General features: G+C 31.7%; 1 protein-coding gene and 1 pseudogene across 2 annotated transcripts; one reads left to right on the top strand and one right to left on the bottom strand.

Annotated features, from left to right (window-relative positions):
• Positions 1-8510: 8510 nt before the first annotated feature.
• Positions 8511-11327, bottom strand: LOC120082583 (kirola-like). Its single transcript, XM_039037825.2, has 2 exons — positions 11074-11327; positions 8511-8921 (listed from the first exon to the last, which is right to left on the bottom strand). Exons 1-2 carry the CDS (start codon positions 11261-11263, stop codon positions 8656-8658), a joined length of 456 nt encoding a protein of 151 aa, XP_038893753.1. The 5' UTR covers positions 11264-11327; the 3' UTR covers positions 8511-8655.
• Positions 11328-23745: 12418 nt separating this feature from the next.
• LOC150038501 (non-specific lipid-transfer protein 1 pseudogene) lies at positions 23746-24243 on the top strand (annotated as a pseudogene). The gene has a single exon (XR_016529453.1). The product of XR_016529453.1 is annotated as a non-specific lipid-transfer protein 1 pseudogene (transcript).
• Positions 24244-24875: the final 632 nt, after the last annotated feature.

The following is a 24875-nucleotide window of genomic DNA, read 5'->3' as shown; positions in this document are numbered from 1 at the left end:
TCGTCTACATGACTCGATGCTCAGCAAATGCTTACCCTATCATCTACATGATCCGATCAACCATTGATCGTCTTCTTCCTTGAAGAACAGCAACCCTTGCTCTGATCTTCTTCACGAACGACTCAAGACTCAAACTGACTTTGAATTACAGACTCAATAATGATTAATAATGCCAAAAAACATAGGGGCCTTTACAATCAACCGAAAATGTAAAAGAACTAAATCAAACCGAGGCTAACATCCCAGAAAACTTTATTAATCTGCACATCCACAACAATTTAACGATTAAATAGAGCAGATATGCACCCACCAAGAATGTATATGCAATCCGTTGCAACAATGAAATTGGAATATCAAAACTTGGCTCTGATACCAACTGAAGGAACTCTTAACAAAGAACATCCATAAGCGCGTACAGATCTTTCTGATTTCATTGTGACTGAAAAAACAACATACACATTCTAACAAGCAGATATGCAAATTACAGTAATTAACGACATGCTTTGAAAAATAAAATACAAGGGATTGTGTTCACATACCAGTTGAAGACTCTCTTCAATCTTGTACTCAATGCAGCGAAACAACCTCTACGATCTTTATCGCCTAGCAACACAATCAGCTACTGTAGCACGATCGTCTACAAGAATGGCAGAACACGAACAAGCACGAGCAAGCAGGAGCTGGGATGACACCACCACTTAAAGCCATTAGTATTCTCGGAGTGAGAATCCAAAGCGTGGTCTTTGTTGAATTTGGTAGAGGTCGGAGGAACGGGCTGATCGTGTAGATGATAAGCAAGTGGGAGAGAAAGCTATCGTACAGCGGGGATGCTTATTGTTTAGACAAAGCTAAACGATCGTGTTGGTTTTACTAAGCGATCGTCTAGTAACAGGGAAACGATCGTTTAGAAAACATGACACGCTAGGCGATCGTTTAGGAAAGCTAAGCGATCATTTAGAGAAAAGCGTGCGATCGTTTAGACGTGGGTGTGCGATCATTTAAGCGATTAAGCTCTATCGTATAGGCTCTCAGCTAAGGGGTCAAGACATTTTCACACCGATTGCGAATTTTTACAAACTCTTGCAAAATGAAACAAATTTTCATTTTATTCTTCAATTACAATAACCGAATACAGATTCTCCCATTAAAGCACGATTGAGGCGATATTTCAGGCCAATTATCACATAATTAACCAATTTAATTAATAAATGAATATAATCATATTATATTCTTATCCTATAGTTTGATATCACATATCTACTATAGTAATTTCTCCTCCACTTGAATATGGCACGCAACCGAAGTTGGATGTCCGCATGAAACACGTGGGGGCAAGCCAAAACGAAGAGCATAACCAGGTTCTATGCCGCATTCTAATAATAAATTGCAAGGCTTTGAATTGTCTCAACGGACGCATTGTTAAAAGCTAAACGCAAAGTTACGGGGAATAAGTAAAAAAATTTTTAGCAGAGGCTTGCCAGATTTAAGCTTAGAAAAGATCTCTTTGAAAAAGTAGCCGAAGTTGAGGAGAGCGTTGCTGCCAAAGTTAGAGGGAGGAGTAAATTATATTCTGAGAGGCTGGTCATGGCAAAGGAAAGCTAGAGAGCGAATTATGAATTTCCCAAGTATAAAGCAAGCTTGAAGACAAGCATGATTCTAAGTTTGAGGGTGTGATGACGGGCAGAAATGTACGTTATTATAGGCCTTTTATTTAGAATTATGAGGGTTAAGTAGAATATGCGGTGATTATATTAAGAATTCATGAGAAAATGAGCTTGCGTCGATCGACATTGAGAATCTCGGCTAACCCACTATTATGCATTATTTTGCGTGTAATTGTCTATTTTTGTAGCTAACACAGGAATCGATCGCATGCGCGGAAGCCAGGCTATCGCGAAGACGATTGCATGCGGTGATTGCATACATCCGTGGTATAGGTGTTGCGGCTATCGAGCGAATGCAGTCATCGCAGGGAGATTGCAAGGCTGGTGGAATCCGACAAGGCTGGTGGAATGCAAGCATGAACGCATACATTGGGATTATCAACAAGATGATGTTAACATTTCACCTACCACGCCGCGAGTGGTAGAGATTCTGAGAAGGACCATCACGCCGCGAGTGTCAGATATAGAGCAGGTCCATTAATACTATCGGCGATCAAGCTCTATAAATAGAAGCCTTTAGAGCACAACTTCAAATCATCCAAGGTTCCCTGCCTAAAGGCATCAAAGGTTTTCTGTCTTAGGGCAGATTCTTGTGATCCAGATGAAAGCGTGAGGAGATATTCTTGACAGTTCTTCATCCCTTCAACCATTCCGAGTGACAACCGGAGCCTAGAGATAGGAATAATCTTATGTCAACCATGTTTTATGTGATTACCTTGTCTTATGAGCGCATAATTCATCATTTAGGCATACTTAAGAGAGTAGTCTAAAAATCAAATCTAGGCTTGGGAGAGTCAGATTGGATCGCATAAGTAAGAGTGACTGATTTTGTGGTCCGATCTTGTACAAACCCATTGTACAGGATGCTCCCACTCCTCATGTCATAACACGTACGAATTAGGATCACATCGTATTTAGCACTTGATAACTCCTTGTAACAACTACAGAGTGGGCCGCATCCGACAACGTTACCAGAATAAGGCACCAACCTCTTTGTAACAAGATCATTTTGACTATTTACTCGAACCTGATTCACTTTTATGTCTCTACATAAAGTTTAAGTACTCATGTAATAGTCATGGATCTTTTAGTTTATTGGATTTATTTCTAAAAAGAAATAAGCAATTCATATATTCAATAAGAACTTATTGAATTTTTAGAATAAGTTTTATTGTTTACAAACCACGAATTTTAGGACATAAAACCCAACATTTATTAGATAGAATAACAAAGATTACAAAATTGAGGTGCCTCTAGTCTCTAGATTCAAGGCATTCCAACACTTTCCTCTAGTCTTCTGCTTGCTTTAATCTGAGCTCATCTCCAGCTCTTCTATGTACTGCCTTTGATTTTTGCTTTAATATATTAACGTTTGGGATACAACGAGGGTTCTAAGAATGTCTCAACCTAGTTGAGATATTCTAGTACACCTACTGATCCCTAGATTCTATCGTATCTTTCTTTAAAAAAAAGAATAAATACAAAGTAGGAGCTAGAGGAGAGCTCAACAACGTTGTTAACAAAAAGTAAAATAAACTAAGAATAGGGTGGAGGAAAGCCTTTTAATTAAGAGATATAAAAGATGCATCATAATTTCAAAAACGAGAAGATTTAGTGCACCAAAAAGCTGTCCAATTGAGGATATCTTCCCAAATTTTAGAGGGAGATTTCTCAAAGTTTTGAAATATTTTATTATTACGTTCCAACTACAAACACCATAAAGTTGCACTGATCGAATTGTACCACAAAATCTTCTTTTTTGAGTTTTGTGAGAGATGTATCAGCTGCTCTAAGAGATTATCTAAAGAGTTAGGAAAGTCAAAGGGAGAAGCACCTCTGAGATGGGACCAAATTGATGAAGAAAAAGGGCAGTGTATGAAACGATGTTCCATAACTTCTTCATGTTTTCTGAAAAGAACACGCCAATTGGGATTGAGATACAGTGAGGGGTCGCGAGCTTGACATTTTCCTATCGTGTTGAGACTTCTGTGAAGTAATGTCCACACAAAAAAAATACATTTTTTTTAAGATAAGAAGGCCAAAGATAGCCAACATTTAGCGATATATCAAGGGTAGAAGAATCAGAAATATAGCCTTTTGAAGATTTTACTGTAAACTGCCAATTTGAGGTAAGTTCCCGAAGAATAGAATGTCTACCCGCACGGTTAACTGGGGGAGTCCAACAGCTAGATGGATGAGAACAATGCGCTGCTACCATTGTGAACTTTCCATTTGATAATCATTTAAACAAAGTTATGTTGGAGATGTAGAACGACTAAGCTTTGGAACTTTCAAACTTGCAATTTATTGGAATGTGGCATTCATGAAACATTTCCATGGACTGTCAAATTCCGTAAGATATCGTCGCAGTCATTTCCTCAAAACGGCTTCATTGGAGATCGTGATTTTGTCAATGTGCCATGGCTTCCTTTCTCTCTAGGTAGAGTGATTAAGCCCAACAAACAAGATGAGAATCGCCAGCTTTATTTGAACTTTTCCAAAGGAAATCTCTCATGTGCTTTCAAGAACCTTGCAAATGGAGATCGATACTTTGAAAGTGGATAGGAAATAGGTGGGAAGGGTACTGAGAACAATTTGCATCAATGTCAATCGACCTTCTTTGAAAATATAAGAATATTTCCACGATACAAATTTTTTCTCAAAATTTTAAACTGTAAGCACTTTTTCTCTTATCTGAAGTGGTGCTTGAAGTTAAGGGTAAAAATTGGACTAAGTGTTTGTATGAAAATGTTGAAATTTGAGGGTTGTACGCATTGAATATTGTGGTCGGAATTTGACTAAGTGTTTGATATATGTAGTACGCATTGGATAAAGTTTGAATAGGTTCAACTTATCAAATTTGAGAAATACTTAAGGAGTTAACATCGTCTCATCTCTTTCAGTATTGGACGCATAACCTAGGAGTTGAAAGTGGTATTAAGCACACATCCTAGGAAGTTTTCTTTGGGTGCAGAACTTAGCAGCACGTTGGACGCATGACTATTGGATGCATAGTAAGGAAGGGAAACATAAGAAGGAACATCTTTTGGAGTTCAAAACATCATTCTAGTTAGTATCGGACACAAGGTTAGGTCATCTTAGGCGCATGTCTTGGACAAAAAGATGTGACATTAGACGCATGACCCAAGGGTTAGCCTTGATTGATAATCATAAGAGAGGTTGGGTGGAAAATTTATAAACATAAGGGACATCTTCGACGCATACTCCAAGAAGAAGGAGAGGATGTGTGGGATGTCTGACCCTAAAAGTACACCTTGGATGCATACCTAAAAAAGAAAAAGGTATAGTTGGATGAAGACTTACAAACTTAATGAGGAGAATACGAGATGAAGGACCATGCATTTAGCACAACATGAGAGTGTGGCAAACGCATGGTGAGAATGGAGGAGGCCCACACAAGATAAGAGGTGAATCACCCTAGAGAGGAAAAGTGCAGCATAGGAAAATTTTGACCAAGTGTAGAAGGTGGAGATGGTAGAGTTTTGGGTAAAGACACCTTAGAGATGGACATATAGCCAAATAAAAAGTATGAGCTGGCATGCTGGGAAATGTTGAAGGGATGACAAGGATAGTTTTGAGAATCTATAAATACTAAGTCCAAGAATAAGAGGGAGTTCACAATTGAAACATTCATTTTCTGAGTTTCCTTAGGGAAATGAAAGGGTAAGAAGGGTTTGACCAACCATTCAATACATCCTATGCACCCAACCGACTGTCTATGCATTGAACACTGCCATTAACAACTGTCTATGCGTCTAAGATCAATTGTCTATGTATTGAAGTGCCCATCTATGTGTCCACTACTGCCTTTGAATGCCAAAATCGTAGTATTGCAACCCTTGGAGTTGGAGAGTTAAATGAGGGCCAAGGGCCAAGTTGAAGTTTGGAAGGAGTTAGGGGTCCAAGTAAAGTCTAGGAAGACTTGGAGACAGAAAAACTCTCAGCAGTGGCTGTGAGTGGTTTATTTTAAAATGTTTTGATTATATTTTTTATATATGGTATTTTACTAAGTATTATTTGTGAAAATTTAGTATGATCAGTTTTATATGTTTTTCTATTGGTTTGAACACCTGGATTTAGATAAATATGTTTTATCTATGGTTTGCAAGGAAGTATGTTTATGTAGGATTTTATTGACTATTTTTATATGATTTCTATGGAAATAATATGTGGATTGGAATCTATGGATTTGATTTGATTATGTTTAAAACCAATATTTATAGTGGATTTGATGGAAATGGATTTCAAACCACTAGATTATGTACCTTGGTTATTGTCAGTACGTCTCGAGTACGTCTGGCTAGAAATTATTGACATGTGCACATAAGACAGATTGTATTGGGTACAGTGTTTGGTGTGGTATTCAAGTGGATTTCATTTTGGATTTACTTTGAGGAAAATGTATGATCATGCTATTTTATTATTTTGACATACCTTAAGATTGTTATAATGTGGTTGTGCATGGAAATGTTTTAATACCTTGTTATTATTTTATTATCATTTATAAATGATTTCCTAAAATTTTTTCAAAAAAACACACTGTGTTCATATTAAATCACTACTCAATGAGCTTCCTAGCTCATTTTTTCTTTTCGTTTTTATTCTCCCTGGATAGCGAAAAGAGTTCCGAGTGCCACACGAAGTCGAGATCTGCCACACCACATGATTGGTTTTTCTTACATAGTTCACTAATGTAAGGTTTGGGTTATATCTAGTTGGCTTACATGACTTCAAAGAGTTGTTGGATAAATAAAACCAGGTGGACAATAAATACCACAAAAGGGTTGGTATTTGCTATCTTCACATCTCCTTCCAGATTAAATAGATAATCTAGGAGGAGTGTAACAACCACAAGATTCAAAAAAATGAGGAATTTAGGGATTACCTCGATTCAATCCTTTTTTCTTAATTTTTATGGTTCTACTTGTTTCAAGTATGGAAATAATGCAAGAAAACTAGATTTTAATTATCAACTACTCCTAGGGTAAATAAAATTAACTATGTATTCAAGCCATAAGCACACAGTTTCATAAAACTATACAATTTTTTCAATATAAGTGGATGAACTAATTTTACACATTATTAATGATATTTTCGCCTATTAATATGGATAGAGAAACTACCAAAGAAATTATTTATTTTTTAAGTGTCTCCTCAACTTTAAGGTTGTATCAAAATATAGGGTTACTAAAGTTATTATAAATTTTTTAATAGGTCCTTAAACTTTAAAGCATGTCAAATATGTTTCTAAATTTTTTATTTTATATCTAATAAGTCATTAAACTTTTGATTTCATATATAATAATAAGACACAAATTTAATTTTATATATAACAAATTTATTATTTAAAAAATACTAAATATCTCATATCTATTAGATACAAATTTTAAAATGTAAATATATTATAATCGTCGACTAGACCTCTCCTATACTTCAACAAAGACTTAGATTATGGTTTGTTGAATGATCTATGATGCACACACACTCATAACAATTTTCACTATCTACTTTATTCATGTCATTGTTTTGTGGATTCTCTTCAATCCTCTATATAATAGCTTCATTTAACTAATAGCTTGTGTTTCTCCCTTTTTCTATATAATAGCTTCATTTAACTAATAGCTTGTGTTTCTCCCTTTTTGGACCAATAAAAAACTCTCTTACTAAAATGGAAAAGAAATCATTGTGAATTCGTAACCCTAAAAAGGACAAGCTAGTTTACCACTTCCACAATAAAGTGTAAGACAACTTGCCAATTTTTTGTTCATGAAACGAACAAAGATAGGAACAAAAAAGATGCAAAAAATCAATGATTAGGAACTAAAAAGATGCAAGAACAAATTATGTGGTCACATAAAATCAAGTTGCAAGGTATATTCTATTGGGGAGATTATAAATAACAAAGAATAATAATGAAGTAAATAATATTGACAAGCATGTAAATAACTAGGTTGAGGTGGGGGTACACATATGATTATAACGTGCAAGTCCTCTCATCCATCTTTTCTAATTAAACGTTTGATTTATTAGTCAAATTCTAGTTAATAATAATAATAAAAACAATAATTTTTTGTAAACATTTTTTAATATGTAACTGAGAATTCAAATTTGAAAACAAAAGGAAGTTAAAATCATATTTTGGTCCCTTACTTTGAGGTTTATTCAATTTTAGTCCTTGTACTTTGACTAAATTTTAAATTTAGTCCATCAAAGTTAATTCTTATAAACATTTACTAAATAATAATTATAATAATTTTTATGTAAAGTAATATAATGTGTGAATATGTCTTCAAAATTTAGAGTAAAAATGTTAATAAATAAAAAAGAAAATTTATTTTAAACAACAAAACTGTTGAAAATATTTACAAGTATTAGCAAAATATCACGACACAGATAGACATAGTTAGTAGCATATCGCGGTCTATTGCAGATAAATAGTGAAATTTTGCTATATTTGTAAATATTTTGATTCATTTTCCTATATTTGAAAACAATCCATAAAAAAATATTTGAAAAAATCAACCAGAAACAACCAAGAGGGACTAAATTTAAGATATATATATATATATATATATATATTAAATATAAGAGCTAAAATTGAACATTTGAAAGTATAGAAACTCATTGAAGAAATTTCGAAATACAAATACCAAAATAGTATTTTCACCATATATATGTAGATATAGAGGTAGATACTAATACATACATACTAGGAACTAAATTATATATTTATCTTCCTTTAAATGCATCTAGATGTACCTAATTTTCTAGATCACATTTTATTACTTTAATAAATTAAAGAAATATCTAACAAAGAAAAAAAAAAAAGTAGAATATGGCACCATCACCATTATTATTTCTTCCAACTTAAGCTTCAAAGTACACATATGATAACAATAACAATAGAGATAAGGAGGTAATTTATTTAGATCATATTTCAATAACCAAGCCAAGTTGGATGGTTTTTAGCTCAGTTATTGCAAAGATAATCATCAAGGCCTTTGCTAACTTTACTTAAACATAGGAGATAGTGATGTGGTGTAGCCACATCTTCATTTGCCTTCACAAATTCTACAGACCAATTAACTGAGCTTCCATTGCTACCATTCTCAAAAACTTGAATTTTCAATTTCATCAATTCAAAATCTCTGAATAAATCTCCTTCAAGGCACTCAAAAGTTATTGATTTGTTAGCATCATCAATAGCTATCCTCTCTTTTACCTCTTCTGGCTTCCCTATGTAATTTCCACCATAAAACAAAAGAGATCCTAAGAGCTTTGGATTGAAATTCAGTTATAAAGGTGTATATATAATTGATATATAAAATCCAACACGCTTAAATTAAACATAGCTTAACTTGTTAAGGCATATGATATATTAATATCAATGCGCAAGAATATGATGTTGTGGACGTTGGGTAAATCTTGAGTCCTTTAGTTATTGTTTTTAATAGTGTTTTTTATTTTTTATATAAAAAATAAATATATTTTTAAAAGCCTTAGGATTCGTTTGGTTGGTAATCTGGAATCTATTTTATGTTTTTAGATTCATTAAATTTAGTAAATATGTGTTTGTTAGACAATCTGGATTCTATTTTGAAAAATTATTTTTAGATTTTGTGATCTAAATAGTGAAAATTATAAAAATGTTATTTTTATGATTTCGTTATTCCAGATTTTAAATTTTAAATTTTATAATATTAAATTATATTAAATAGAGCTAAAATTTTTAGAAGTACAGTATATCATGTTATAAACTCAATTCATTTTTTAAATTAAAATATGTATTATGTAATGTATTATAAATTATGTAGTATTACCAAATAATAAATATTCAAAATATTTTAAATAAAATATGGTCATAAATTAACTAATAATTTATATTCAACTTACATATTTATTACAACTAATTTTATGATTTATAAATATGGTGCCAATCACATTTAAAATTTAATTTCTAAACCAATTTGCTACCAAAGATATAAAAAAAATATATGAAATGCAACTATGTTTTATTGAATCTTTTATTTTTAAATTTCTATTTTTCATATTCCATATGCATAGAGGCCCTTAATTTTTCTTATAAGCACATTTTGGAAAAATTAATAATTTGGAGTGGGTGTAATATAGCTTTTGAATGATTTTAGATGTGATCAAGATTTTTTTTTTTCTTTTGAACATATTCTTGATAAATAAAAGCACTTTAAGATTATTTTTTTTTTTTTATTAATTTTAAAGCGTTGTTTTAAAGATACTCTTGAGAAATAGATTGTCTAAAATTACTTTTAATGATTGATTGAAAACAATTTTAAATATGTAGTAAGAAAAGTATATTTATAATTAAATATAATCACTTTTGATGTAGTGCAACTAAAGAAAAATGTTATTTGAAACCTTGATTAAAAAAATGGTAAGGTATAAAAAAAAAAATATATATTTTCAAATATAGAAAAATATATCAAAATATCATTATCTAGCAGCGATAAATATTGATAGACTACTATCATTTATTATTGATAGACATTGATGGATGTTTATCAATGTCTATAATCTGCGATATTTTGCTATATTTTCAACAATTTTTTCATTTAAAACTATTTTTCATATAAAAATATATTTTTATTGATTTTTTTTAAAAAAAAGAGTGCTAAATAAGAAGTTATTTCAAATATACCCATAATCTATTAAGAAATGTGAAGAGTTAAATTATTCAAAGGTTATTGATATATACTTGTTTATATTTATTAATATATTATCAACACCAACCATTTATGACAGATATATACTTGTTTATATTTATTAATATATTATCAATACCAACCATTTATGACTTCTCTTAGAACCCAAATATTTAGTGGATGTAAGTGTAAAACAATGATTTATAAATAGGATAGTATCTCTCTCCCACCTCCCTCCCTCCTTCCCTTTTCTGTTCAACAATGTAGTGATGAAGATTTAAACATTTTATTCAAAGCACCTAAGATCTTTCCTCAAAAATTTTTAAACAAAAATTTAAAACACCTAAAATCTTCATTTAAATTTATATTTTTTTATAATATTTAACAAAAAAATGTATTTGTTTAAATTTGTAGGGATACAAGCGGTTTATGGTTGGGGAATATGGTCAATAGAAATATGCGTAGTTCAATAGTTAAGACATTTATAACTTCATTAAGGTTGAAAAGTTTGATCCTTCCCATATTTGTTGAACCTTAGAATAAAAAAAGGCGAAAATATATCGTAAACTATATTAATTATTGTAAAAACCGCTTAAAGTTATACCATTTTGTTTATCTGTTTGAAAGTTCAGACATTAAAATAGAATATCCGAAAGTAGTAGGAACCAAAATCGAAAAAGTTTGAAAGGATGGTTGATACAAATCCTCACCTGCATTATATTTTAAGTGGATGACGCTTCCATGAGAAAAACCATTTCCTTCCACAACCTTACCACTCTGGTAAATTTCAGGAAACATTTGCACAAAGATATAGTCCATATTGTTCTTGAAAAACTCATAGAACTTGTGACCAGAAGACTTGAGCTGCACTTGCTTTGATATCTTAGCAATCTGTGCCATTTTCAAGCTTCTAAAGTAGCTTCAAATCTCCTCATATAATTCATGTCCATAGAAGGAGCCTTTTATAGCAAAAGTGGGTGCTCTTTGATGTGACTTTTTATTCTTTCTTTCTTCACCGTAATGATTTTCTAGTGAAGAAATGCAATGAAATATTCTGTTTTATATCTGTAAAGCTTTTAGAATCATTAGCTTTGTATGAACTCAATGAGAAATTCTGTCTTTGAAGAGCTAAAGATTCGAGTCCTTGTAATGAACTTTTCTCTCTCTCTTTTTTGACTTAGAATATGAGCAATGTGAATAATTGCAAGAGAGGGAAGCGATGAAGCCTATGAAGCACAGATATTTTATATGAAACAAAGAATTCGTATCAAATACGTATCAGATATCGATATTTTCAGATATTTTTTAGATATGTATCTGACGAGGGATTTGATGTATCTATTTTTATACTTACTTATTTTAAAGAAAAAAGACAAACAACTCATCTAATCTTTTTCAATCTAAATCTAGGCAATTTATTTTTCTAAGTAAGAGAAAATGTACCTTCAATATATCAATATCCTCGTTTTTTAGAAATGTATATTAAAATAATATATAAAAATGACGTATCCTTCAACGTATCCGTATCTTAGTTTTTTAGAAATTGACGAATCACCGTATCCAATCGTATCCGTATCGGTGTAGCCGTATCCGTGTTTGAACAATAATGGAAAGAAAAATAAAGAGTAGAGAAAATTACATTTTTTATTCTAAGTCTGTGCCTAGTTTCTGTTTCATTCAGTTTTAAAATGCTACAATTTTACTCCCTAAATTACTCTTCAGTTTTGAGTCTTCTTTTCATTTGTTCTTTAATAGCCCGTTTGGTTCATAGAATAAGAGGTGAGAATGAGAAATAATATTTTATCACCATGTTTGTTACAAGTTTTTCAATTATAGGAATGATAATATCTTATTCCAAGATATTTCATATTCCTATCTATAGAGGTTTTTCATAACCATAAAAAAAGGTAAGTTTTCTCCAATTCCAATGATTTTTCTCTCTATTACTTTTTAACTTTTCATTTGTTTTTTTTTTTCTTTCTTGATAGTTGATATTGTATAATTTATTTAATTATTATAAATATATTTAAATTAAATTTGTAACTGACATATATAATTAATTTTATTCATAACCATGCTAATATAATAATTCATTCTATTATTATGAATAATATGAATAAACATAATGATATTTTGCTTAAATCTCTTTTTATTGGCCATATATTTTATAACATCATAAATTATTTATTAAAATTCTTAATTGGTCTTTTAAAAATATTAATTAATTAAAAAATAATAAAATATGTTGATTTTTTTTAATTAAATAATCTTGTAAACTTGTACTTCTTTTTAATTTATTGTTATAGTTATTCTTTAACTAAAAACATTGTTTAATTTTAAAATCAATAGTTTTATCAACTTCTTTTGTATATACAAATGACTTATAATTAACAGTAATTAATTAATTAATTAACTCTTTAATTAACATTAGTATAGAAAAAGAAGAAAAGAAAATAGATATTTAAATTAATTACTAATATTATTTTCGTTAAAAAGGTGATAATATAAATGTTAAATATAAAAAATTTAATTGATAATCAATGTATTAAACTTACATAGTTATTTTTGCAGTTAAACTGCAATAACAATAATGATAATGATAATAATAATAATTGCTTGTTTAAATATAAGAAATTCTGATAATATTTCCACACACACAACCAAACACGGTAATTATTCATTCTCAAGCATCTTACTAGACATTATTAATTCGAGAGTATATATAGAATCTTAAACCAAACAACCCCTAACATTTCAACATTTAGACTTTTAATTACCTTGACTTTTCACTATATACTCACTTTTAATTGTTATTGTTGTTAATGTCTATAAATTAATTTAAAACTATCAAAATAATCAAAATTAATCAAGTTTGCTCTAATTTTTCATTACTATTAAAATTAATTTTTAGATTTTACTCCATAATCATATTTTAAAGGGTAAAATGCACTTTTTGTCTTTGATATTTAAGTTAATTAGGTCAAGTTTATGGATCCATAATCAAAATTAGTCAAATCGTAATAGGTTTTCCTTCATGTATCAATTGTAATGATCTCAATCGCAAATGAAATTTGATTACTTTGATCTCATTTTGCATAGGTTATTTGCAATCGTAATTTGATTTTCATTGACACTTGTAATTGAAAAAAACATGTGTGGTTACTATAGTGGTCTTGATATTTAGAAAAAAATTACCAAACTGACCAAACAATTGTGTTTTAGTATTTTGAATGCCCGATCTTTTTTTGACTACTTTAAAAATATAGATCGATATTTGTATCGGGGTCGATATAATCTATATCCATAATGTTTGTTCAGCATATTGATACATATATCGTAATATGCATTGGTATCATCGATATCGATATTGTTGCTTTCGATGTGATTAACATAAACTATGCTAGAATGACTATGCGTTGAACTTACTACACGCGAAGTTGTAATCATGCACTGATCACAAGTTTCTTATAGTTTGCAAAGTATAAACAAACTACAAGTTTCTTGGTGTGAGCCAAGGTCGAACTCAGGGATTTATAACTACGAATGGTTGGAAAGAAACATGTAAGCAGTAAGGACTAATGTAATTGTTGTAGAGTAAAAAATCATGCAATTAAATAAATTATGTGATGAAATTATCTAAAGAGGCAATGAATACTTCGAGCTTAATTATGAGAAAACTTAGATAGGTAACAACTTTAACTTGTGTAAAAAAAAAATTGTATGGAGAAGTATGGTTTGGGGGAAGTTTTGCCTATTTTCTAAATTTAACTTCATGGATAATCCAGGCTCGCAATATTCATTCATCGCATACCTCTCGCGGCCAACCATATTTGTCATATCTCTATGACGCATGAATGATGTTGCATTGAGCATAAGGTTTTTTTCATCTCTAGAAATACTTCCTATTGTGCTTAGTGAAATCCACAACTACTTACCCCCTCGGGCAGTTGGTTATAGCTACTTGGCTCAATGAGTGATCATAGGCAAGCATTTAAATAGTCATATACTAAGCAAATAGGATTAACTCTTAAAGACTCCACTTAGCTCATAGCATTAAAATCCTCCCTTACCCTATTGAGATTAGTTGCTATTTTTTAACATCTCAAATGCAATACAATAATAACAGAGAAGAAGAGAGTAAAGGAAAGGGCGGTTTTAAGCAATTTCTTACTTCCAACAAATGTAATGTCAAAGCTACTGGTGACAAAATGGTAGTATGGAGTAGTGAAGGCCCTCTCAAGCTCTTGCTCCAGTGAAGTTTCGGTGATATGTCAGGGTGGAGTTTGGAAGTGGAAGTTCTAAAAAATACTCTATGTTTCACTCCTTGCTTGTGGTGCAAGTATCGTGCCTGAGAGTGTTCTCGAGTAAAATCTCGACTTCTTGAACCCTTTCTTCCTGGGTCAAGGCTTTATTTATAGAGACATGCACTGACAATCATTGAGATTCCCTCTCTGATTAATTGTCATATCTGACGTGGTAGGTAAAAATGTCAACATTGCTATCATGGTTAACAATATGAAACTATGGCAAAAGATCTACTGGCATTGGGTCAGTGATCCTGAAGTATGTGATCAAATATTTGTTCATCGGATAGAAGCTCGACGCATGTGGACAGATCCTACGATCAACTGCAAAATATATACTCTATTGCAATTTAACTCATGATATGCGATCAACGGAGATTTTTTAGTGTATTTCGGCGCAAGTATATTATTTAACATGAATTCTTAGTATAATTAACCCAAATTTTGCTTATCTACCCTCATTATTCTATGCAAAAGGCTACAATAACTTGTATTTCTACAAGTTATTAGATATCAACATACCAATAATGGTATATGGCCATTTATATACCCACTGATACCAAATTAAATGCAACCAAAACTGTATGAACGAAGTATTGATAATGTGTAAGGGCAAAATCTAGAAATTATGCTAAGGTTCCCACATGAAGAATAATGGGTCTGACATTATTATCAATGGTAATCATGAAGGAAATCGGACATGAAGGTTTTCATGAGCAGTAGAATGATCGTTCCAAATTTCAATCGTATATAAACAACATAATTACAGTACCAGAAATGGAAACATAGGGTCATGCATAAAACGGAATTACAGCATGCTTTTCTACAGATCAAGAGACAAAATTAACATACCTTTGAAGACTTATCTTTAATGCCCTTGATCACGAACACTCGATCATAGCAAGATGTCAACACGAATGCTCAAACACTTCGACCGCTTCACTGCACGATCACAGCCAACTCGAACATCGTAATCTCCAAGATCACGAACACCCGAACTCCACGAACGGCCTCCATAGAATCTCGACTAGTGCTGAGTTGAGTATAACATCACAAAAAAGGTTACCTTGGTATTCTTGGTGTGAGAATCCAGAGTGTGGGCTCTGTGTGGACTTGGTTAGAGGATGAGACCAAAGGAGAACAATCGTGTAAAAGATTGAGCAAGTGGGAGATGTCAAGATCTATTGTATAGGACGATGCCCAATAGGTATGTAGTATAAGGATGAAGGTGGGATACCTGATCCTAGTGACACTACGGTTACGACCCGCTTTATAGAAATTTGCAAGTGTTGTAAACTACTACAGATGGTTAATCCTGATCATTCATGTGGAGACGTGTGAGCGAGGGTGTCCTATACAAAGAGTTCGTATAAGACCTGGACCACGAGATGATTAGACTCTGTATATAACGCCGTTGATACTAGAGACTTGCATCCCTCCTAAACGACCATAGGTGACACGACCTCAATCCTGAGTGTTTTGGGAACTCCTGCCTTTGAGGGCGGTCTTTTGATTAGTATGGGTGAAAGTGGTCAGATTGCCAACTCATCATGCCTACCTTTTTGGGGACTTATCTGATCTGGGAGCTGGGAACTCAATCGACAATATGGAATTCACTCCTTTTCCGAAGCAGGGATAAGTAGAGAGATTGCTCCCTTAAGGGCTGATTTTGGGGTTTGAACATAGTGGCCACAGCTTCTCTTTGGAAGAGAAGACTCAGTCATAGTAGGACTAGGATTTATGTTCATTAGAAAGATCAGTGGTACTTAAGGAGACATATGTAACTACAAGGGTATAACGATTATTGGTCCAACTGTACTTATGAGCGATCTGTGAAGGGTTGTCGCATTGCTCATAGGTTAAGATGGACACATAATATATCTGTGGTAAGAAGAGTTTAGTTATCGGTCTTTAGTGGAGTGCTTGTCAGTTAACGGATAGTGGATCTCGTGACTAAAGAGTTTAGTCAGTTATTCACGTACCGTTGGAGCCTCGAGCTACAGGTCCACAAGGTCCCCTTGGTAGCTCAATGGATTCAGTTGAGGATCAATTCTTGGTGTTGATTTGAAATGTTCAAATTAACAAGAGGTATTTTGATTATATATGATATAATTTGTATGATGTATAAGATACATCTAGTGGAGGATTGATGTAAATGAGATTTACATTAAGTACTATGGAATAGAAAAAGAACTATGGTTTATATATTTCATGAGATGAAATATTAAAACTATAGGTTATAAATATAGTATGATAAGTTGGTTATCATTTATATTTATAATAATATTAATTATATGGAGAAGGTTTTAATTATACATTTGAACATTGAAATTTTTCATTTACCCCATGAAATGTATTTTTTTTTTCCTTTAATTTCCAAATTACAACCCCAAAGACCCGTAAAGTCTTTGCCACTAAATTCATGCGGGAAAGGCGATGTATACTTATATGTAGTAAGGAATATAGTGTTATTAGGGTCACAAATTTATATAAAAATAGAAATATAATACATGAATTCTGGATCCATTTTTGTATTTTTTTTATTTGAACAAAAAAATAGGTAACAAGGGACACTACAAGAATCGCACTTCTCCCGACGTTCCAAATCGTCGGAAAATGGTGGAAAACGTGCCGAAAGATGGATCTCCCGACGAAAAACAGATCATCGGGAGTTTGGTCGGGAAAATACGTCAGGGAAGGACCTCCCAATGCAAGAAAGGGACCGTCAGGAGTTATTCCTAGAACTCCCGATGCATAAAAGAGCGTATCGGGAGTTCCAAGAACTCCTGACGGCTAGAATACATTGTCGAGAGTTCCTAGAACTCTCGATGTGCTCTTCAATGCATCGGGAGTTCTAGAACTTCCGATGACCTATTTTATTCGTCAAGAGTTAGGAGAATTCTTGACGTGCTAAAAAATGCGTGGGGAGTTCCTTCATTGGTTGAATATTGACTTTTTATTTTTTTTAATTTGTAATTTGTAATTTTTTTAAATTTGATCTGAATAACCTGTAAAGTATCATTAACTAACTCAAAGAGATTTACATAATAAATAAAACAAACAAAATGAAGTCCATACTATAATAAATAAATGAAAAGTTACAAGATCTTACAATAAAACAAAGTCGATACTAAATAAAAGAATTTGTGTTCATAAATACATGGAAGAAATAAAATGAAAACAACGTCAATAAATACAAAAAAGAAAACAACGTCTGGAACACAGTATCTTGAACAATCGTCCAACCTCATCTCGGAACAACATCCTACATTAAAAAAAATATTCAAATGTCATAATCTTTTATAAACAAGAACAATTATAACCGTATGAACACCCCCCCCCCCCCAACAACACGTTCAACCAACAACACGTTCAAACTACATAAACATCCATAAACACACAAAAACTCCAAGTTCAACAGTAAAACAAGCAAAACGAGTATAATCAAACTCTACCCACTCCCCAATAGATGAACTCGAACATCTCAATTAGATTTGCACATTCATATTTGTATATAATCGCTAAACCTTTTTTTTTTGTAAAAAAAGTCTAATAGATCCTAAATTCTCAATTTTTGTGTCTAATAGATTCCTAATATATACTGTTTGCACAAGGCATCTAGAGAAACTTAATTCGTGGTGTTGAACTTGAGTTGGTATTGATGTAGATGTTGATTTTATGTGTTGTGGTTCAATCTCTAACAGTCTTTATACCTTCAAAGGGCTTGTGTATTCAAGGATTGTGGGGGCTTCAGGAGTCTAGAATCTTCTGCATGTTGGTCAAGTCTCTCTAGGCTCTCTGGAATGTAAAATTGCTGACCCCTACAAAGAAGGAGAGCTAATAGAGTTCTCTAGTGGGTCTCGTGGGCTTGAGCTTGGTTGGTCTATAGGTCTGGTCTTTAGGACCAATTAATTGGCCTACTTTGACATTTGGACCAAATTAAGCCCATTTTTTGGTGTAACTGGACTAAAAGCCCAAATTATAATATCAAATTGGGCGAAATTAATTTTACTCAATCCAACGCTTGAGATGAAAACATGTGTCGCCATCGGAATTCGTCTTCAACTTCAATCTTGGACACATGTCAACTCCTAATTGGTCCTAAATTTGATGATTTGGGATTGTGTTGTTAATTTAGGTAATGAAGTGGCAACTTGTGATTGGCTGAAAAATTTACACTTCAACATATATGAAAAAGTTAAAAACTAAATAGTGTATTAGATACTAAATTTAATCTTTTGTTGAATGGTACATATTGGGCATCTTTTTAAGATTGATGTATCTATTATTTATAAAATTGAATATTTAAGGTTCATAGGCACAAATAGTTTTGTTGTCCGATAAAAATTGTTAATTTTTAACTTGATATATTTTTTTTCAAATTTTTTAGATATAAAATTGAAGGTTTATTGATCTATTAAACATTTTAAAAAGATTTATTAGAGTTCTATTTAAAAGTTTTTTAAATTTATTAGTCACTTTCAAATCTTTGGGATTTAACTTGTAATTTTACCTCCAAATAAATATAATTTTAAATGCAGTGATATATTTGAAGGAAATCAGACATGAGGATTTCCATGAGCAGCGGAATGATCGTTCAAAATTTCATTCCTATATGAAGATTAACAATTACAATCAAGAAACGGAAACATATAGGTCATGCACAATACGAAATTACAGCATGCTTTACTATACGATCAAAGGAAATAATACACATACCTTTGAAGAATCATCTTCAATCTTCCTTGATCACAAACGCTCGAACAATCAGCAAGACTACAAACCCGAACGCTCAAACACTACGACTGCACGAACACTACGATTGCACGAACACAGCACGATCACACTAGCCATGAACACAACGAACTCCAAGACCACGAACACAGCGAACAGCCTCCAAAAACCTCGAACAATGTTGAGTTGAGTACAACACCATCACAATGGCTACTTGGTATTCTCGATGTGAGAATCCAGAAGTGTGGGCTCTAAGTAGACTTGGTTAGAGGCCGAGATCGGAGGAACAATCGTATAAACGATTGAGTAAGTGAGAGATGACAAGGTCTATCGTATAGACGATGCCCAATCATTTAGAAGAAGCTCCGTAATCGCTTAGCAAAAGCTCCGCGATTGTTTAGTTATTGGCCAGTTGAGTAACTATCGTGTAGAGTCACTCCACGATCGTCTAGTCTCTCTTCAGTTGTCGTTTAGTAATCTCATTTACTTGACAGCCACAGTAAGTAATTTTCGAAAATGACAATCTCAAATCACCAAACTTCTAAATTTAGGAAAATATTTTTCCTTTTATCTCACAATTACCATGAAATCACCAATAACCTCCCACTCAATTGGTTATTAGAGAAAAAGAGATAATTATCCAATAATTAATATTATTATAAATATATATGATAACCAACTTACCATACTATATTTATAACCTATAGTTTTAATATTTCATCTCATGAAGGATATAAACCATAGCTCTTTTTCTATTTCATGGTACTTAATGTAAATCTCATTTATATTGATCCTCCACTAGATGTATCTCATACATCACTCCGATCTTATCATATATAATTGAAATACCTCTTGTCAATTCGAACATTTCAAATCAACACCAAGAACTTATTCTCAACTTGAATCTATTGAGCTACCAATGGGACTTTATGGATCTATAGCTCGAAGCTCCAACGGTACGTGAATAACTAACTAAACTCTTTAATCATGGATCCACCATCCGTTAATTGTCAGACACTCCACTAAAGACTAACAGCTGAACTCTCCTTACTATAGATATATTATGTGTCCATATCAACCAATCAACAGTGCGATAATACCTCACAAATCGCTCGTAAGTACAGCTCGGCCAATAACTGTTATGCCCTTGTAGTTACATCTAACTCCTCAAGTACGACCGATCTCTCTAATGAACAGAAATCATAGTCCTACTATGACTGAGTCCTCTCTTCCAAAGAAAAGTTGTGGCCATAATGTTCAAGCCATGGAATCAGCCCTTAAGGGAGCAATCTATCTACTTATCCCTACTTCGGGGAAGGAGTGAATTCTGTCTTGTGTAACTGGGTTCCCAATTCCCACATCAGTAAGTCCCAAAAAAGGTAGGTATGTTGAGTTGGCAATCAGGTTACTCTCACCCATACTAATCAAAGGACCACCTCAAAGGTAGGAGTTCCCAAAATATTCGAAATTGAGGTCATGTCACCTATGGTCGTTTAGGTGAGATGTCAGTCTCCAATATCAACGACGTTATATACAGAGACAAATCATAGCGTGATCCGATCTTATACAAAATCTTTGTATAGGACATCCCGCTCGCATGTCTCCACATGAATGGTCAGGATCTACTATCTGTAGTAGTTCACAACACTTGTAAACCTCTACAAAGCGAGCCGTATCCGTAGTGTCACCAAGATCAGGTATTCCTCCTGATCTACTTGTATATCTCATATATATGATTTAAAAATCTCTAATTGAGTATTTAATAAATGTAAAATATAAAAGTAATGAAAGAGATAATAGTTAAAATCGTATATAAGTTTTATATAGTTATACTAAATATGAAATGTGATGGGATGTAAGCCTCATTGATTTTAAAATATAAATACTTGGACATAAAATTCTTTTCAAATATAAAAATTGAACATGAAATTTGAAAGCAATCTAATTAGTAAAACATTAAGTAAAATTTTTGATAGATGAAAGGTTGAATTAAGAAAATAGTGTCAACCTATAACAAACTCATTGAATTAGGATATGTTTAGATTGATTTTGGCATCATCAAAATCACTTTTGTTATTGCCACAAAATCACTTCACGCATAAATAGTTATGTTTGGCGAATAAACAAAATTGATTTTAGAAAAATAAAAATCACTTTAAAGTATGAAGAGATATGGATGGCAAAAATTCTATCTCCACTCTTTCCTTGTTAGTTGAGTAAAAATTATTTTTAGTTTTTATTTATATTATCCCCTACCTAGATTTTAGGAATAATATAATTTTTAAAAATTATTTTCTATTTTTATTTTATTTGAGGGGTGCCCTAACCCCTTCATACATTCACCAGTACTTACATATTGCTTAAGTGAATAAATCTACACACATATTGAGAATAAATTTGGAGTAAAAATAATTATACCGATAATAGTAAATTTGACAAAATTCTTAATTTTAGGTAAATGAAATAAAAAATGATCTAATTACATTTGTGGTTGAGCTCATTATGATTGATTTGATCTATCATTAAATTTGACTATGATTATACCAATTTAAATTACTAATTAGTAATAGATACCTAAAGTCAACTTTAGTCATTAAACAAATACTAGATTAGTAGCCGTGGGAAACATTGATGAGTAGAGTCAGACGTTTATGGTTGACCTCAGATGTCCACTAAATAGATATAAATCCCTTGAATTAGATAGTCAAGAGGTGGCGTACCACTCTTACCCAACCACATGTCATATGTTTTGTGGAAGCCAATTAATGGCATTAAATACTCAATTAGAGATTTTTTAAAAAAATTGGTAAAATTATAAACATTTTTGAAACTATATATAAAAATAAAGCTTTTTTTCTTTTTCTTCCAAAAACACAACAAAATATGGATTGTGAAAAGACACAACGCATTAACAAAAAGAAAATTCGATTCCCACATCACAATTTAATAGATTTTATTTTTAAACTTACATTTGAATACATGTATGTTTCATTTCTAATTTTTACTTTAGATTTTTTTCAATTGAGATATAAATGACGGTTTCTCTTTACCCTATCAAATTTAGTTAGAAATTTGAGAAGATTACCTCAACTTGAATTTGACATTTTCAATTTAATATTGTGGTAATTATGTGTATCTAGGTTAGACACACAAAATGCCCAAATTTAGTATTTAATTCTTTATTATTTTAATAATTTTTTAGTTTTACGTTTATTTATTTGATGAATATCAAGTTTTATGTTTATATATTTAAAGAGCGGCAGTTTTTATATATAAAAAAAATGTTGAAAAATATTTTTTAATGTATCCAAATTTTCCAATCTATTAGTGATAGACAGTATAATTGATAGATGTTTATCAATATCTAATATTTATCATGTTTTTTAATATTCTCATCGACTTTATGATTTAAAATAATTATCCTGTTAGGTTTTCACTCTTTCTACTTTTAAAATATAATAGGAAGAAAGTAGATTTGTTAAAGATGGTAAAATTTACTAAAACCTGAGAAGATATCCAATTTTTACATTTAGTAAAATTTCAAAAAATGAAAAACAACCATTAAAATTCTAAATTCTAACTCATGTAATTTTAAGTTTTAACTATTTTGGTTCACGTTCATTATGATATATTTACTTTTAAATTTTGTCCATTTTGATCTTATTTTGTTAATGTTCATTTTGGTTTTTGTACCATTTAGTTTCTTCATTTTTGTTTTTATTTTATATTGAAAGTATATGGATCAAAATAAATTAAAATTGATAGTTGTTATGGTGAATTTGAACCTGACGAAATAAGTCAAAATTTAAAAATATATATATAAGATAAGGTAATATGAGGTAAGATAAGATTTAATCTTATCGAATTAGGAAAAACTCATATGATTAAGATTGAACCCTAGATCAACCCTTTAAATACAGCATTATATCTCCATTTGAGGTAACATAAATTTATGGCTTCTTCTCTATTCTATAATTTTCAATTTTTGAAGTCCTTTGATCTCATATTACATGTTTACTGTTGCAAGTGTTTTTTTTCTGGGTAATTGCAATTGGTAGGATTTTTAGGAATAATTACCAAGTGTATAACATCATTTAAAAAAAATTACAAATATAACCAAGTCTATTAGTCATAGATTTCGATCGTTGATACTTATCACTGATAGACTCCTATCAATAATACGGTCTATCCTTGATAGACTATTTAAATTTGGTCATATTTATAATTTTTTTACATTATATTGTATTTGTTAATACTTTGGGTCTAATGTCTATATTTGTAATTGTCCCCTTTTTTTCTTTCAAAATTTGATATCAACAATAGTATAGAAACAAAAATGAACATAAAAAATAAAAAAATGTATGTGTGTAAGTTTTGGAATGGGAGAGTGAGGACATAAGAGAGTAGAGATGTGATGGGGAAAATTATGGGTTTGAAAATGGGATGCAATACAAGAAGAGGTAGGCTATATTAACACCCAACCAAGGAGGGTTTGATGCACAGAGAGATATGGAGATGAAGATGAAGATGAAGATGGTGGTGGGTGAAGCGGCTTTGTCATGTGGGCAAGTGGCTTCCGCATTTAGGCCTTGCATCCAATATTTGTCGACATCAGGAGGAGCCGTCCCAGCAGTATGTTGCACTGGGATTAGGTCCATCAACAGCCATGCTTCCACTCCAGCCGATCGCCGCGTCGCTTGAAGCTGCTTGAAATCGATTGTCAGTTCCGCCGCTGGCATCAACTTCCGCGCCGCTTCTTCACTTTTCTCCGACTGTGGCCTCCCCAGTCCTTTCAAGATCGGACCCAACACCAACTGCAGCAAGTATGTTATAAGTATTTGAATTATATGTTTTATGGTTCCAAGTTCACTAACGCAGTTCAAGTAGAGAATTTGAATTCTATTAATGAAAATGGTTACTCCAAATTATGAAAAAAACAACATGCACAACTCCAAATATCTCAACAACGTTTGGGACAAGATTATCATCAAAATATAATAACCACCTCCTCTTACTATAGTAAAAAACTATTTCAAAACCTCAAATTAGCTACAGTTATCAATATTTCAAAACCCTTATTTGCTACCGTATTTATTATTCACTACCGTTTTTACTATTTTATACTCATTATTTTTTTATTATTTACTATTTTCTTCTCAAACTAAAATAGTTTATATCTTAAACATATCTTATTATAATCCAAACTAAAATAATCTATACACAAAACACAAATTATCATAACCCAACTATAATAACTAACTCATTGCCCCAATCGCCCTATTTGAGAATCTAAAAATGAAAATTTGAAAATAAAAGATTCAACGAAAATAGAGTTGTATTTCATATTTTCAATAGTAGAATTAGAAATTGGATTCTAATTTAAATATTTTTTTAAATGTGATTGATATTATATTTATAAATCACAAAAGTTGTAGTAGTTATCTGCTAAATATTAGTTGACAAAAACTATTATT

The sequence above is a fragment of the Benincasa hispida genome, chromosome 1, assembly GCF_027475165.1.
Source record: "Benincasa hispida cultivar pf3 chromosome 1, pf3_genome.v1.1, whole genome shotgun sequence".
Taxonomy (NCBI): domain Eukaryota; kingdom Viridiplantae; phylum Streptophyta; class Magnoliopsida; order Cucurbitales; family Cucurbitaceae; genus Benincasa; species Benincasa hispida.
The sequence above is the reverse complement of the archived record's forward strand: the minus strand, read 5'-3'. Positions and strand labels throughout refer to the sequence as shown.

Excerpts from the sequence above, each read along its gene's own strand:
- LOC120082583 (XM_039037825.2), bottom strand. The coding sequence starts at position 11,263 with ATGGCACAGATTGCTAAGATATCAAAGCAAGTGCAGCTCAAGTCTTCT. Across the intron at positions 8,922-11,073 it reads CCACTTAAAATATAATGCAG|GGAAGCCAGAAGAGGTAAAA; the intron begins GTGAGGATTTGT and ends GAAATTACATAG.